We start from the raw sequence: 18,258 nt of genomic DNA, 5'->3' as shown, positions 1-18,258 counted from the left end.
TATCAGGTTGTTCCCTAAGCTTCTTACTCCATTAAAACATAAATTACAGGCAAAAACATATCAGTGTGCCATGCTGCAGTCGTTCTCAAATAAAAAGATTTTTAAACATTATTTAGAATGGATGAGCAGCTTTGATGTCTTTTTGAGGTCATTCCACAGAGCCTGGGTCACATTCCTTGCAAATTTTTTAGTTTTAATTTACAAACAAATGTTTAAATGCTTTTTTATTTTTAAAAACCTCAGGGCTTTGTTAATTTACATCAACTGAAGATCTGTTGTCACTGTCAGCAGCCCAAAGTTCAGTCATGAGCAACCATACAAACATTTATGTAGCAAACAGTGAGCCTGATTCTCCTCTCATGTTTACAGCAGTATAAATCCAGAATAACTCCAGATCATGCAACATTATTTTTCTCTCCTATGTAAGCAAGTCATGTACTTGTATGTATGGTATAAAAAAAGCATATAAAGTTATCTTCATTAAACTGAAAATCCTGATAAAGCCTGTAGGTATTAATAGCCTCTGAATGTCATGACTGCATGATACAAACAGCCCTGTCCTGATGCCATGGAACTTAGAAGAAGATTTTTGTGAAATTTACATATCTTTAATAGTTCACAGCAGAGGAGTTATGTGCATTCTTCAAATTGAGTTGTCAAAAATGGGAAACACACACTTTAAAGGGATAATGTCAAGTTCTTTAAGCTGACATATTACCAATAATGGGCCAGAACCTGGATCTCATTCTGCTTTGTGCTGCTCCGGAAAGCTGGTTTAACTGGTTATTAGAGGAGTCTCCCTGTATAGGGGAATCCCCAGATGGCATAGAGCAGGGGTAGGCAACCTATGGCACATGTGCCGAAGGCAGCACACGACCTGATTTTCAGCGGCACTCACACTGCCCAGGTCCTGGCCACCGGTCCGGGGGGCTCTGCATTTTAATATAATTTTAAATGAAATTTCGTAAACATTTTAAAAACCTTATTTACTTTACACGCAACAATAGTTTTGTTATATATTATAGACTTATAGAAAGAGACCTTCTAAAACTTTAAAATGTATCATTGGCACGCGAAACCTTACATTAGAGTGAATAACTGAAGACTTGATACACCACTTCTGAAAGGTTGCTGACCTCTGGCATAGACTCAGCATTGCTGGCTTTTCACTACCCCTCTCCCCAGTTTTGATACAGTTTTCATATGAAAGGAGTGGCTGAAGAAAGGCATATACTCACAGCACTGCTGCAGTCCAGTAATCCCCAGCTGGTGAATGACACCTTAGGGGCCCTTAGCAGTCAACACAGCTTAACGTAGTCCTCAGCCAGCACCATGGTAATGGAGGCATAAAGGTGGCATAATATCACCTTTACCCCCCTTTGTAGCTGGGCTTACTGGAGTTCAAACACAGCTGAGGACTGAGCCTAGTATCTTTCAACTGTTATAAACTGATGGGGAATTTCTGTTGATTGACTTTATCTTTCTACATTTTTTAAAAGCCAGTCATCACTTCAAGGATCTATTAAGTTCTTCCAAAACTTGCTGAGCATCGTTCATCCAGATTGATGGCCTGCATAGGTGTGTGTATAATGCAGCCTCTATACCCATTCAGTCTTTGGCCTCTGCAGCAATTGCCATTCAGGATATTTTTACAGGCTGTTGTGATGGTGGTCTGGTGATGTGAATACGTGGACCTCAATTTAGCAAAACATTTAGGCCCCAATTCAGCAATTTTCACATGGAAGCCAATGGGATAAGCATGTGTTTAAATATTATGCTGAATCGGGATGGGATTATATTCATGCTTAAGTGCTTTGCTTAATCAAGGCCAAGGTTCATTAAAATCAAATGACAATATTTATATATAAATAGATACTACATTTTTTGGAATAAATTAATTGTGTTGCACAGGCAGCTAAGAAGAAATTCTAGCAGTAATTTTTATACCATTTTAAAAGTAGGAAAACAAAACTGACTTTATCCTCTAGAGCACGTTCTTCTTTTTGCAAAACACGTTTGCTAAAAAAAATCTTTTAAATACATACAAAGTCTTGCTAGTCTTAACTGATGTTTGTGAATCATTACATAAATGGAAATAATGCAGCAAACAAAAATATGCTGAAAAAAGCATTTTAGTGCTAACTTACATTATCATTTGTACTAAATGATGAAAGCCTTATTAACTTTCTTTTTAGAATAGCTTCAGAAAAATCAAAGTTATATATTCTGTACATCTGCATCATTCAGTTATCTGATGAAATGTCCCCCTAAGCATAGGGTGGATATTGAAAACATTACAATTTCAGAAGACTACAAGTCTAGAAATGCATAGACTGGTATAAGACATGTCACATACTTGGAATTCTGGTCAGAATATTGCCATGCATCACATGCATTCAGCTATAAAATTGCTTTCAAGGCAAAAGTACACCTGGGTGAAAAAAGAAATCTGTCCTGAGGGTAACCGTCACTCATTACTAAAAGAAAAAGCCAAGAATTTGCTAAGAAATAAAACAATCAGTTAAGAAATTATTTACCACCAATGTTTGAAGATATGAATTAACAAAATTAATGGAAGAATGACAAGGTTTTGCTTACAGGACGCACACAATCCTAACCAATTACAAGTGTTTGTCTGCTCATGTTAGATCTTTGGTTGATAAGATTTACAGATTATATGAGATTTACTATACCTCTATATATGCTAGAGGCACAACTCAAAAATATATATTATTTTTATTCCCTAAGTGCTCCCCTATTTTTATTCCCTAAATACTCCCCTATTCCCTCACCTTTCCTCCTCACCAAACACAAAACCTAAGTATATAGGTTTGTACAGAGTATATAAGAGTATGTCTACATTACGGGATTATTCCGATTTTACATAAACCGGTTTTGTAAAACAGATTGTATAAAGTCGAGTGCACGCGGCCACACTAAACACATTAATTCGGCGGTGTGCGTCCATGGTCCGAGGCTAGCATCGATTTCCGGAGCGTTGCACCGTGGGTAGCTATTCTGTAGCTATCCCATAATTCCCACAGTCTCCTCCGCCCCTTGGAATTCTGGGTTGAGATCCCAGTGCCTGATGGGGCAAAAATCATTGTTGCGGGTGGTTCTGGGTAAATGTCGTCACTTATTCCTTCCTCCTGGAAAACAACGGCAGACAATCATTTTGTGGCCTTTTTCCCTGGATTGCCCTGGCAGATGCCATAGCACAGCAACCATGCAGCCCATTCAGCTTTTTTTTACTGTCACCGTATGTGTACTGGATGCCGCTAACAGAGGCGTTACTGCAGCGCTACACAGCAGCATTCGTTTGCTTTTGCATGATAGCAGAGACGGTTATCAGTTATTCTGTACCATCTGCTGCCATTGTAAATTGGCAGTAAGATGACGGTTATCTATTGTTCTGTACTGTCTGCTACTAGCATGGGTGCCTCTGGCTGAGGTTGGCCGGGGTCACAAAGGCAAAACTGGGAATGACTCCCCAAGTCAATCCCTCCTTTATGGTTTCTAAAAATAAAGTAAGTCCTGCCTAGAATATGGGGCAAGTGTACAAGAGAACCAGTGTACCAGAGAGCACAGCTGCTCCGTGTCAGATCCCGCAGAAATGGTGAGCTACATGCCATTCATGGGGAGTGCCCCTGCAACAACCTCACCCGTTGCTTCCCTCCTCCCCCAACCCTCCTGGGCTACCGTGGCAGTGTCCCCCCATTTGTGTCATGAAGTTATAAAGAATGCAGGAATAAGAAACAGTGACTTGTTAGTGAGATAAAATGAGGGGGAGGCAGCCTCCCGGTGCTATGACAGTCAAAGCAGAACATTAAGCGGTGTGGGGGAGAGGAGCCCAGCATCCCGCTGCTATGATAGTTCAGGCAGTACAGAATCTTTTCTTTACACATGAAAGGGAGGGAGCTGATGGAGCTCAGCCCCCAGTTGCTATGATGAGGATGGTTACCAGCCATTCTGTATCATCTACTGGGAATGACTAGGAATCGTTCCTATTTTTACCCAGGCGCCCCCGGCCAGCCTCACCTGAGGCCAGCCAGGAGCACTCACAGGCTCATGACAAGGACGACTAGCAGTCCTACTGCACCATCTGCCACCAGGGAGGGGAGAGGAGCAGATACTGCTCTTCACTGCCGCAGCATCGTGTCTACCAGCAGCATTCAGTAGACATAGGGTGACATTCAAAGAAGTCAAGAAACGATTTCTTTCCGTTTTCTTTCATGTGGGGGGCGGAGGGAGTAAATTGTCAAGCTATACCCTGAACCACGCCGGACAATGTGTTTGAACCTACAGGCATTGGGAGCTCAGCCAAGAATGTAAATATTTTTCAGAGACTGCTGTGGACTGTGGGATAGCTGGAGTCCTCAGTACCCCCTCTCTCCCTCCATGAGTGTCCATTTGATTCTTTGGCTTTCCGTTACGCTTGTCACGCAGCACTGTGTAGCCTGGAGATTTTTTTCAAATGCTTTGTCATTTCGTCTTCTGTAATGGAGCTCTGATAGAACAGATTTGTCTCCCCATACAGCGATCAGATCCAGTATCTCCCGTACGGTCCATGCTGGAGCTCTTTGTGGATTTGGGACTGCATTGCCACCCGTGCTGATCAGAGCTCCACGCTGGGCAAACAGGAAATGAAATTCAAAAGTTCATGGGGCTTTTCCTGTTTACCTGGCCACTGCATCCGAGTTCAGATTGCTGTCCAGAGCGGTCACAGTGGTGCACTGTGGGATACCGCCCAGAGGCCAATACCATTGATTTGCAGCCACACGAACCCTAATCCGATATGATAATACCAATTTTAGTGCTACTCCTCTCGTCGGGGAGGAGTACAGAAACCGATTTAAAGAGCCCTTTATAGCGATATAAAGGGCTTTATAGCGATATAAAGGGCCTTGTAGTGTGGACAGGTACAGCGTTAAATCGGTTTAATGCTCCTAAAATCGGTTTAAACGTGTAGTGTAGACCAGGCCTAAGAGTGACCGAAGAGAAGTAGTCATCACCCCTGCACAACCTGGAAGACTGACATGAAGGGCTAGCCTACACTACACAGGCTCTGCTGATATAACATACCAGTTACAACTATGCCTGCAGAACCCTTGAGTGTAGATACAGTATATACCTAAAGAAGGAATTTTTCTGCTGGCATAGTAATACCACCTCACCAAACAACATTAGCTCTGCCGACAGAAGCATTTTTCTGTCAAAATAGCTGTGTCTAAACTGGGGTTTTGCTGACTAAGCTATGTCTGCTGGCGAGGTCTCTCAGGATCACAATGGGCATTTTGACTTCCCCTACAGTGATCATCTGGTCTGGGAAGAAAGTCCCTGCTTGCAGCTTCTTGAACAGGCCAGTGTTCTGAAAGATGAGTGCATCATGCACCTTTCCAGACCAGCCTGTGTTAATGTCTGTGAAATACCCATGGTGATCCATAAGTTCCATGGAGAACAATTGAGAAATACCCCTTGCAATTAGTGTACTCTGTGGCTAGGTGGTCTGGTGCCAGATTTGGAATGTGCGTGCCATCTATTGCCCCTCCACAGTTAGGAAAGTCCATTTGTGCAAAGCCATCCACAATGTCACGCATGTTGCCCAGAGTCATGGTCTTTTGGAGCAGGATGCAATTAATGGCCTTGCACGCTTCCATCAAGATGACTCCAACAGTCAACTTTCCCACTCCAAATTGGTTACTGACCAATCAGTAGCAGTTTGGAGTAACCAGCTTCCACAGTGCAATCACCACGTGCTTCTCCAGTGACAAGGCAGCCACTGCTCATTATCCCAGACATGCATCATGATGTGATCCCACCACTCAGTGCTTGTTTCCCGAGCCCAAAAGCAGCATTCCACTGTGGTCAGCACCTCCGTGAATGCCACAAGCAATCTCATGTTGTAGCTACTGCACGTGGCAAAATCAATGTCGCACTCATCTTGCCTTTGTAGTTTAAGGAATAACTCCACTGCCACTCATGATGTGTTGGTCAGAGTGAGCAGCATACTGGTCAGCAGTTCAGGATCCATTCCCGCAGCCCAAAAGAGGCAGGGTGCGCAGTACACAAACCATTGAAAGATGGTGCCAAATGTGGATGGAAACATAGGGATTGCTGGGATGTGAAGCAATGCATCATGAGGCATTGGGACTGGACCCAGGATGCCACGTGATCCCTTCTGCCTTCCCACAAGCCTTAGCAGCAAAAGAGAAAGAGGTGCTCTGTGGGATAGCTGCCCAGAGTGCCCCACTCTGAATAGCGCCGCAAGTGTGAACACACTATTGTGCAGGCAGCTGTCAGTGTGAACACACAATAACAGTTTTCCTTCTATGCTCTCCAGCCGACGCTGTAACTGCCAGCGCTGTAAATTTGCCAGTGTAGACGTGCCCTAAGAAATCTAACTACACAGGTTTTTGTGGTTGTGCTTTTCAGTGATGCATCCCACTGTGACAAGTCCACACAAATTGCTTGCTGCCTCCAGGTTTCAAATAGGAAAAGAAAAGAGCTATAATTCAGAAATAGATATAAGCAGAAGGCTCTTTCAAAGCATATAGTCAAGACTGAACAGCTACAACAATAAGACTGCCTAACTTTTTATAGATCTATGATTTATAGCATGGTTTATATAATTCCTCATTTTATGAAGATTTATGTAACTCTCCACAACCTATGTCTGAAATAGTTAATTTATACCTAGAACACTTTGTCAAGACTTACGTTGTGTTAAAAGTAAGATTTACAGTACTGGAACAGTGTCGCTAAAATCATTTATCGTTGCATATTTTAGATAGTCATCATTTGTCTTCATTTTTATCCATATGGAAGCCAGTCCAGAACAATTTATATATGTACACACACTGGTGAGTGTGAATGGGGACATGAGTGGGTGTGGATGGGCAGGTGAGTAGGTGTGGATGAAAAAGTGAGTGTGTGTGGAGGTGGAGGTGAGGGTTTGGATGGGGAGGTGAATGCTCCGTTTTCTTTACCCAGTTGCTTTTCTTTCTGTGTTGGCGCCCCCGTTACAGACATTAATTCCCACAAGACGCTGCTGTTTCCTCTGCCCGTCCCTGGACCCTCCCCACTTAATTGAGCTGGCTAGAGCAGGGGGGAGGTCTCTGCCGCTAATAGCCAAGGCAGAGGCAGCATAGCGCTCCCAACTCCTAGACGAGTCACTCAATCGCCTCACCTGAAGCACCGAGGTAAGAATCCTGGTTGTTACTGTTGTGCAAGTGTCTGGATGCCTGGTGCTAGGAAACCTGCCGTGAATAAAGCGCGTTTAAAAGCAAGAGTCCATGCTTCTGCCCGGGCTCTGTTAGTCATTTCTTCCATCCTCGGAGCAGATGCTTTTAAACTATTACAAGACAAGAAAGCCGGAATCTACCTGAAAGAGATGAATATATTCCCGTACTGATCTGCCCTACCCTTGGACTGTGTCTGCTGGGAGTGTGCATGTGCCAGGGTTATTTGTATTCCTGCAAGGAGCATTTCTAACAGGCAACTTCTTCCCTAGTGGGTTCACATCACTCCCCAGCTCGGTGCACACGGGAGCTGCAGCGGAAATTGTACAGCTCTAATATGGGAGAGTGTTGCTGAAATAATATACAACAAGGTTGTGCTCATCCCAGTACAACCCCCCCCACCGCATTGTGGGGGGTCAGAACAGTGACCCTAGTGCTGCTGGGGCTGGCTAACGAGCAGCCCCGAGCAATGACAATGGAGCGGGTCAGAGCGGGGTGAAACAAGCTGAGCCGTGTGTCCGGGCGCGGACAGAGAGCTTCCTCTGGGGCCCCGCGGCTATGGCTGGGCTCCGCGCTTTGCCTAGGGCGCTGCGCAGACAGCGCAGAAGGGAAGAGCGAACTCGCGCGTGCGGGTCTCTGCCCCGCGGGCGGGAGGCCGCGTTCGCTGCAGGAGCAAAACTTCCAGGCATGTCGTACTCGGACAGCATTCGAGTCTGGGCTTGGCACGTCCCACACCTGCGGGGGGGTGCGGGGGCAGCAAGGGAGCGCTCCGACACAAGCAGAGAGAGACGGTGAGCGAAGGTCCCTGCTGGGGCTGAAGCGCCTCCGCCCGCAGGACCTTCCAGCCGCTTCCTCTTTGGAACCAGCCAGGCGCCAGGTGACTTTGCACCCAGAGCAGGACCAGGGGCGGCTCCAGGCACCAGCACAGCAAGTGGGGACCTGGGGCGGCAATCGGGGGGGGGGGCGCCCTGCTGGTGGTGCTGAGGGCGGCAGTCAGGGGGCCTTAGGTGGCGTTTCTGCGGGAGGTCCGCCAGTCCCGCGGCTTTGGTGGTAATTCGGAACCGGGAAGTCGCCTGCAGAAACACCGCCAAAGGCTCCCTGCCTGCCTTGCTTGGGGCCGCAAAAAACAGAGAGCCGCCCCTGAGCAGGACCAAAGCAGCTGGGCTAAATAGGGGGCGGCTGAATTGGGGTTTTTCATGTATGGTTCATTCCTCCGCAGCAGCTGTTCTGAGAGGGACATTAACAGGGGATTAAAAAACTGAATGAGTCCTACTCAGTCGGCTCCCCCCTTCCTTGGAGGCTCTGCGTAGGGTATATGAATAACCATTCATGAGTGACTCTCAGTGTGTTTAATCATCATTCACCTCAATTTCAGCTACAGTTAAAAACTTGAGCGTACGCGTATTTTAAGCTCCGTCCAAGAAATGCCAATTTGAAAAGCATTGCCATGTAGCCAGGGCTGGCGGGACGGGAGGGTGTGCGCGCGCCCACGCTCTGGTTTGCTTTTTCTAAAACTACTGTAAAAGTGACTATAACATCAGTTTGTGTCAAGTACTGAAGCTATTTACATTGTGTTTGAAAACGGCTCTAATAGGTTTTGTTATCAAATACAATAGCATTCCTGTTCGTAGAGATAAAAACAGCTCGTTCTTACAAGAACCGGATTTTAAAATATGAAGTTTGTACTGTAATCTGAGCCATTATATCTGTTAGAAATGCTCAGAGGTTAAGTGACTAGAAGCTGCCATAGGCTGGAGAAAGTTACAACTAGTTTCAAGTAGCCTGTTCAGGATAAGAAGAGATGGTGGTCAAGTTGCTGGTGGTGGCTGGACTACACTACTGCTCGCACTGTGGCTACCAGCGGTGCAGCAGTACTAGTGATATTTCAAGATTAGGAAATCTGACGGAAAATGTTACAGTAAACACAGGCTAAGTGACTGAATAGGGAATTCCTACAGAGTTCCAGAAAAACTGGTTTCATAGCCAGTCAATTTACTTCCATCTAAAAGAATGGTAGATGGAAGTAGCAAGAGGCAACACAGTCTAGTGGATTGTGTGCATCGTTGGCAGCCAGCAACTCTGAAAATCTGCTCCTGTCTCCAAGACTATCTTGCTGTGTGTTCTTTCACAAATCATCAAAAGCACTCAGTGCTCAAAGGTGTCTGAAGTTGGGCATCCACAAGTACCAACAGTTTTGACAGTTTGAGCCTTATGCTCTATTTCAGTTTCTCCATCTGTAAATTGGCATAATACTTGAGTCCTAGGGGTGAGTTTTTTTCTATTTTTTAAATATTTCACTGGGTATATGTAAAGGATTTCTTATGTAATCTTTGTTGGAAGATAGTCCTTGTGAAACCCTTAGGTTATCTGTTTGCTTCATACATGAATCACTTTATCTTTAACGTAAAGGTAGGCATAAAACTTAATCTAGGTTTTAATACATTGAAGTAAAATACTTAACTTTTCATTTGACTTTTTTTAAGTTACTGGTTTAAAGATTTATTCTCCCATCCTTTTTATTAGACTTTAGGTGAAGAATTCCCATTAATGCTAACAATAGCTGTTAAATGAAATTTCCTGAGTATTAATGTACAAATGGACCCTTTGAATGTTCTGCTTGGAGCATGTACAGCTGTTAAAGAATGAACTGCTGTTTATATACTATTGGAGCAAAGCATACCCATCTCTAATTGTTCTTGTGCAGCATAAATAATAATGTGCATCATCACTGTATTTTGTATTGTTTAGGAAAAAACCAAACATGTTCTACAGATTCTGGTGGCTTTTGTGGATACTAGGAAAGCATGTGTTTTTGGCACAAAATCTCAATGAAGACAAAAGAAATGGAGTAAGACAACAAAAATCTAAGCACTTTCTGTCAAATGCCGTAGAAAAATATCCCAGTCCAAGTGATCAAGGTGAATTTTAACACATTTTTCTTCACATTTATGCAGATTCTAGACTGTATATTTACAACCTGCAGAGCCACTCCCACTTACAATTTCATCTGCCATATTTTTACGCTTAGATGTATAGTTCACTTGGGGTGGGAGAAGAGCTTAAAAGAGCAAGGTTGGAGGATTCTTCCGTTACATTCTCAATGTGTTTGGCTGTCAGCCATGGTATTACCAGTAAAAGAAAAGTGGCAGATATACATTTATTCAGAAGCAATTTTCCTAGGTTTTCAGAAAACTAATATTGCCTAATTTGCACTATGTTAGACCCTGAGCTTGCAAACTTTTATGTACGCACTTAGGTTTACACACCTGTGTACTCCCATTGAAATCAATGGGAACAGGATAGGGCACTAAATGAAGTGTTCTAAAAAGTTCAGTCCTCTACCTAGTCAGAGATGCATGTCTATGAGTATATTTAGTAATTATTTGTATTCTAATTAATACAGAGATTCAGACCAATTATGCTAGGTGCAGTATGCACACATTATAGTGAAAGACAATATATCTACCTTTGTGAGCTCACAATTGAAATACACAGGCTAAAGATCAGGAAGAAAAACAAAGGCACAGAAAGATAAAGTGACTTGCCTAAGATCATACTGCAGGTCAGTGGCAAGGCCAAGAATATGACCCAGATCTCCCAACTTGCCATCCAGAAGTTAATCTTCTGGGTCCACTTCCTGGTAAGATACCAGGTAGAAGTTCTGAATGAAGGTCTAAATAGCTTCAGAACATTCCTCATGCCAGAGGATCACACCACTTTCAGAAGGCTTCGTTTCCCCCAAGAAGGTCTTTCCCAACTTCAGAAGGTTCCTCATCCCATGGACTCTAAACCTCTCCCAAATTTCAGAAGGTTCCTTATCCTTATGTTTATTATGCAAGTATTCTAAAACTTCCAGAAAATTGAATTTCCACTATCAAAGCCTACTATTTACATACAAATATATCATTTTATGAGTAACCTAGTTTCCTAATGTAATTAAACTCACTTATCTACCAAATTTATTCCAGATGAAGATTGCGTTCTTGAAATAGCTTTTCTACTGGACAGTTCAGAAAGTGCTAAGAACTATAATCACGAACAACAGAAAAAATTTGTATTAGAAACAGTGAACAGTATGAAAGAAGTGCAAGTCAATTCTGGACGTACTCTCAGCTGGAGGATGGCCTTACTTCAGTACAGTAGCACTGTTCTCATGGAGCAAACTTTCCGAGACTGGAAAGGTCCTGAAGCTTTCAAATCTCGCATTGCTCCCATAACCTATATAGGACATGGTACCTACACAACATATGCCATAACCAATCTCACACAACTGTACATGACTGAAGGGACCTATGGCAGTGTGAAAGCAGCTGTGCTCTTGACAAATGGAGTGGATCATCCAAGAAATCCAGATATTTTTGCAGCTACTGCTGATGCTAAACATCAAGGCATTGTGTTCTTCACAGTGGGAATGACCAGAGTGGCTGAGGAGGTGGCCAATGCTGCCAAGCTTCGACTTCTGGCCAGTGTTCCAGCATCAAGGTTTGTTTTCAACCTCCAGGAGAAAGGAGTTGTGGAGAAAATTGTGAAAGAAATGGTATGTATGGACAAAGGTTTGAAACTGTTTTAGCCAAATATTTAAAAATATTTTACTGCTCCCTTCCCAATGTTTTTAATTTTTGGTGTTCTTTAAAAAAAACCCAGTATTTTATGGGTAGAATCAACACTCTGAAGTTCAATTTGATACAGTTCATTTGCCATTTGTGATCATTCCAAAGCACAAGGTTCTCTCTCCCTCACTCTCCTTCATGGATCTCCCCAGCGGAAATATTCAGGCTGGAAGTTGAATTTTCCCCTAAAAGATCTGGGATATTTTTTTTTTCCTCAGGAAAGGTATTTTAAAACTACTTTTCTTTGTTTAAAAAGATAATTAACATTTGAATTCTTTTTTCTGCAGCAAGTCAGAGATATTATATTGCTTTAGTCACAGAGGCCATATTCACCTCTGGCATAAACACTCCTCCATAGACTTTAACGGAGGTATGTCCACTTAGCCCATAGCTGAATTTGACCCTAAATCTCTATAAGTGTTCACTGGAAAACCTACCAGGGAGTCTAGAAGCACATATGATTCCAGCTGAAAGTTTCCTGCACTTCTTCACTGTGTTGTGAACTCTTGCCATAGATAGCATTCCCTTACAAGAGTGGAGTACAAAGCCATCTTTCCATGCCAGTATAAACATGATAGCACAAACATTTGACTGCATCCTAGAGAGAACACTAATAAAAGGGAAAGACTGTCATAGTCAAACTGACAGACGAGTGACCTTAATGGGTCTACAGAATTGTAGGTTATGTCTGACTGCACTCTAACAAGCAACTACTCAACCTAGCCACACTGACTGCCACTCAATTTGACAATCTGCCTCTCTATCTGTCTGCTACCTCTTAGTCACCAATATCCTGTGGTGTTATTACTTTAGCACATGCTCCATTCAATCTGGACTGTTTCTCAGATTAAACTATTTGGATCAAAGCACTCCCTGGTCCTAAACCATTTTGAATTATGCCCCTTTTGGCTGGTTGTTCACATCTTAGGATAAACATGTTGCTTTAAGTCAGGTCTCCCCAGTTGGTTGTTTTGATTTATAGTGTGGTTGCTTTATCTTGGCTCCCCTGCAGAGAATGAAATAACCACCTACAATACTGTGCAACTGAAAGTTACACATTGAACAGTGACAGTCAGCAACATCTGCAAACTGCATATTAGTCTTGGCAGAAAGCAGCTGTACAATTAACACCAACTTATCATGAAACTCATAATTCTTAATAAATGAATGAGAAATGTTTCAGCAGGTCATCAAATAGGAAAGGTTAGACTCTGCCATATTGAAACATAAAAATAAGCATGATTGATAGCATGCCATATCATAATTGCCTTGTCCCCAAGGTCCATGATATCATTGGGAGTTAGGCACCTAAATAACTTTGAGGAGCTGGACCTAGATCTCAATGATTCACTATAGATATTTCCCTCAAACCGCTAAGTGGAAATCTTAATCTTCTCTTGGCACTTAATCAAAAGCTCATCTAAATCAATGGGAGTCTTTCCATTGATTTCAGCAAACTTTGAAACAAGTTGTATGTATCTAAATCTCTTCCACTGTGTTGCAAGATGTAAAATAAGTGTACTTGGGAGTGTTGCTGACTAGTTATTGTTATCTGTTGCTATTACTTACTATATCATCGGAGTCATAGTAGACTTTCTGACAGCATTGGTTTGACTAAAAGGGTTAGTGTGTGTATGCTTATGTATGGGCAGGGCCGGCTAACCCATTAGGCGACCTAGGCGGTCGCCTAGGGCACTAACATTTGGGGGGCGGTGACCGCGGCGGCTGGACCTTTCACCACCTCTGTCGGGGGCAGCATTTCAGGGGCGGGACCTTCCGCCGCCTAGGGTGGCAAAAAAGCTAGCGGCGCTCCTGGGTATGGGTTACAATTACAAAATATGAACTGAAATATAAAATAAACTAGAGAATTTGATGGAAGTCTTTTAATAACTTGAAACTGCGTTAATTACTTGCTGAACAAGGAATAGATTTAATTCACTGTAATTAAAGATAGAGAAATTCTTAGCTTTCTGGATAGCAACATGCATTTTTTCCTCTATAGGTGGATTATGACCTGTAATTTCTAATGTTGTTTTCAATGTCTATCTTCACAGAAAGATCTGGCTGAAGAAGGGGTAAGTAATTAACTGGTAAACAAAATATGAGAATTACTATTTAATCATGCTGTCCTGTAAATAGTATATGTAATGTAATAAATATTCATGTAATTGGAAAATAACATATGAGGAACTAGATAATTCAGGGAGTTGTTAACGGTATACAATTCAGTGGGGCTACTCATGTGAGTAAAGTTTCATGTGTTAGTGTTTGCAGGATTGGAGCTTTTATTTCTTTCTAAATTTCAATAGTTTACAAGAATTGGAGAAACTACAGATTTCTGAGGCCTGACATACTTTACATTTTCCAAGGGGAATAATATTTCAAATATATAGTGATATCAGATAAAGCCAAAGTAATAAGAGAATATATAAACTTAGCAATTAGATATTTAATTAAATTATTTCTGTTGTATATTGTGGTATCTCATGCAGAGCGAAGAAAATTCACACAGTCAACACAGCTGCAAACAAGTCAGGAATCCCCTTATTCTTTTCCACTACCTCCTTATATAGTTAAGTCTGGTTACATAAGAACCAATCATGTGGGCTAACATCATACATGCTAGCAACCTAATTGGACAAGAAGAAAAATCACGCGCTTACCATGCCTCTAATCACGCGATTGGCCAACCGCAACAACGCAATCCCTGACCACACAAAGAAGGATCTACAGCCTCCTCCCCTCTCCTCTCCTGAACCAATCGCTCCGTGTGGAACACAGAGAACAAGCGGCTCGGACCAGCCCCCCCAGCCACAGCCACAGGACTCCAACTGAGGAGGCAACGGACACTCACGTGTGACAGCTGCCGCCCACCTCTGCCCGCGGAGCGCCTTGCGCAGGGACCCACACATACCCAAGATCAGCGCGGGAGCGGCGCCGAGCCCGGCCGCCTGGGCTCCCCGCGCTGCCCGGCCAGGGCCCCAGCAGCGCCCGGCGTCCGAGCGCATGAGAGGGAGCGAGGAGCAGGGGCCGCGGCCCGAGCCGCTCGCCTCCTCTCCCGGACGGCGGCAGCAGAGAGACCGGCCCGGGGGGAAGAAAGGAGGCAGCGAGGAGGCGGCGGCTCCACGCAAAGAGCCTGGACACAACCCCGGTCCAGCGCCGCACTCGATCCGAGTAGGGAGGATAAGTCCCTACACCTCCCCCTTTCTTTTCAAACAAGGCCGTGGCAATGCGCATAAGACTTTGTCATAATATATAAACAAAACAAGGAGCAAAACAAGAAAAGCAATACAATCATTAATAGATACAATTTAGCATGTAATAGTGAAGTATACCAAGTTGGTTAACCAAAACTATTAAGCCAGTCCCAGGGAGGATTCTATCCCTGGGTGAGGTTATACACATTATTCTATAATCAATAGTTGCTCGATTTTACAAAACTGCACAACGTATACTATCTACATCTTACAACTTAACTAATAATTACAAGTTTCTAATTAAAGTCAGGAAAGAGGAAGCGTAGATCCGGGATGGTATCGTCGTTTGCCGCTTCTATATCGGGATCGTGTGGTTGCTTATCACGTCGCTGGGTGAGCCACGGTCGAACCCACTTCGCGGGGATCCATCTGGGACCTGTAGTAGTAGAAACACAGGCATAGCCCCTTCCCCATGTTAATAAATCCACAGGACCTTGCCACTTTTGATCTGTATAATTAAACCATCGGACCTGTGGGCGGGGCAATTGGCAATCTTGGCCCATAGCACCAGCAATATGTCGCGTAACTGGTGGGACATTATGGGTTCCTACCTGTAACCAATTAAGCACATATAGAGCCTTTGAAAGGCGAGCATGGGGCGTACGGGACAATGGATCAGCATCGGGGGCAACTCTCCCTTTTTGTTTTAACAAAAGAAGCTTTAATGAGGCATGAGAGCGTTCCACAATAGCTTGGCCGGTGGAATTGCCAGGGACACCGGTAACATGAGAAATTCCCCATAAGGAAAGAAAACGAGCTGTACGACGAGAAATATATCCAGCGCCATTGTCCGTTTTTATGGAAGCAGGAATGCCCATAACAGCAAAGCAGACCTGCCAATGTTTAATAACATCCCGAGAACCAGTACTGGCTAACGCTGTAGCCCACAAAAGTCCTGAAAAGGTGTCCACCGTGACGTGAATATATTTAAGGGAGCCAAACTCAGGAAAAAGGGTAATATCTGTTTGCCAAATTTGTAAGGAGGACAAACCACGACGGTTAACACCAGAGGCAAGGGAAGGGGGTACAACATGCTGTTGACAACTAGGACATGAGGCCACAAGGGCACGAGTGGTAGCCAAAGGGAGCTTAAACTGTCGGGCTAAGGCACGGGCAGATTGGTGGAAAAAATCGTGCGAAAGGCGAGCCTGAGCAAAGGAGTCAGGGACATGAACTGAACCAACCAATTGGTCAACGATGGCGTTGCCCTGGGCAAGACCATCAACAATACCAGAATGACTGCGAATATGAGTAATAAAATAGGGGCAGGAACGGGCATCAAGTAAATGCCAAAGTCGCAAAAGGGCTTGCCACAGCACAGAATTAGACACTTGTCTCAGAAGAGAACGTTCCAAGCGACATGTCACACTCACAGCATAAAGAGAATCACTAACAATATTAAGAGGGGTGGTGGGCCACTTGACAAAGGCACGAATAATGGCTTGAAATTCCAAAACTTGGAGAGATCCCTCAGCTATGACCAGCTCGTGATGCCAAGCACCGGCCGTATGCCACAGAAGGCCGGCGCGGGCCATCTTGCCACTGGCATCAGTAAATACAGTAAGTCCTTGCACAGGGGAAGATTGTCGCATGACCACCTTTTCTAAGGGAATTGTTACTGACAAAAGGCGATGAGAGGGATAATGATTGGTAAGACGACCAGTATAACTTAACAAAGCAACAGCAAAAGAAACATTATTAGCAAGAATGTGGGAAAGTAACAAAGCATTAAAAGGCACATAAATAACATCAGGGTCAGCGCCCGTAATTGCAACAGTACGGGAACGGGCTGTCACAATAAGTGATGCAATGGCTTCCAATCGAGTGGTAACTGTTTTGGAAAATTGAGAAGATGGAAAAATCCATTCGAATCCGACGAGAGGATCAGGTAAATCCGGGAGCCATTGAAAAAGTAGCGCCTCCAGGGAGGTATCTCTAGAAAGAATTGCTAGGGATACAGGTGAACCCGGGAGAACACGGCCGGAATACCGAAGCGTGACCTTACTGGCAATAGTGCGAAGGGCAACTTCATGTTGTGGTTGCAAGGAGCGAGGTTCAGCTGGATCACGGCCTCCTTTGAGAAGTTGAAGAAGAGGAGCAAGGTCCTCATTAGAAATGCCACAAAGCCCACGGACCCACTGTAGGTCTCCGACCAGGCGTTGGACGTCATGTAAATTGCGAACAGTAAGATTAATAGTTAATTTCTGAGGTCGCACAATAGAGTTAGTAATGCGCATGCCCAGATAAAAATAAGGCGCCTGTCGTTGAATTTTATCCGGGGCTATTGTGAGGCCAGCAGATTGTAACACAGAAGCAATTTCCAAGATGGCCGTTTCAGTATTAAGAGTTGCTCCAGCAAAAAGAATGTCATCCATGTAATGGTAGATAAGCCATTCGGGATGTGCATGACGGAGTGGCCGCAACGCCCAGGCCACATAAAGCTGGCAGATGGTGGGTGAGTTTTTCATGCCTTGGGGAAGCACTGTCCATTGATATCGTTGAGCGGGCTCGGCCTTGTTCACAGAAGGAACCGAGAAAGCAAATTTATCCTTATCATCAGGATGAAGAGGAATTGTAAAGAAACAATCCTTTAAATCAATGACAAGTAGAGGCCAATCACGTGGGAGCATCGTAGGGGTAGGCAAGCCTGGCTGAAGGGCTCCCATGTCTTTCATAACCACATTTATTGCCCGCAAATCATGCAAGAGACGCCATTTTCCCGATTTTTTGGGAATAGTGAAAATTGGAGTGTTCCAGGGGCTTAAAGAAGGTTCGAGGTGGCCCTTTTCGAGCTGTTCTTGGACCAATTCTTGTACACGGGCGAGCTTGTAAGCTGGTAACGGCCATTGAGCGACCCACACCGGAGTAGAAGTTAACCATTCCAACTGTAGGATCGGCCGCCCCTCAATGGCCGCTAAGCAAAAGGGGAGTTTTGTAAAACAACCCCCCACTGACTTAAGCAATCACGGCCTAACAGCCAGACGGGAGCAGAAAGAACGTAAGGACGCACCTTTGCTGTTGTAGCAGGGTCCTCGTCATCACAGATTGTAATATAGTACGTACTGATGCGAGTGGGTTGGGTCCCTCCAATACCTCTAACCGAGGTCATAGCATCCTGCAGGGGCCAGGTATCAGGCCAAAATTGAATCGGAA

At 44.1% G+C, this 18,258-nt stretch overlaps 1 protein-coding gene across 1 annotated transcript in view; it reads left to right on the top strand.

The window, feature by feature from the left end:
• The first annotated feature begins 9,999 nt into the window (after positions 1-9,999).
• The window catches only part of LOC115659397 (collagen alpha-1(XXVIII) chain-like), a 73,420-nt gene continuing 65,161 nt past the window's right edge, over positions 10,000-18,258 (top strand). Inside the window, exons 1-3 of the mRNA XM_030579431.1 lie at positions 10,000-10,156; positions 11,207-11,775; positions 13,903-13,923. Of these exons, the coding sequence (XP_030435291.1) occupies positions 10,000-10,156; positions 11,207-11,775; positions 13,903-13,923 (747 nt within the window). The remainder of the gene's footprint in view (positions 10,157-11,206; positions 11,776-13,902; positions 13,924-18,258) is intronic.

The sequence above is a fragment of the Gopherus evgoodei genome, chromosome 11 (genome assembly GCF_007399415.2).
Source record: "Gopherus evgoodei ecotype Sinaloan lineage chromosome 11, rGopEvg1_v1.p, whole genome shotgun sequence".
NCBI classification, from domain to species: Eukaryota; Metazoa; Chordata; order Testudines; family Testudinidae; genus Gopherus; species Gopherus evgoodei.
Note: the sequence above shows the minus strand (reverse complement) of the source record. Positions and strands in the feature narration are given on the sequence as shown.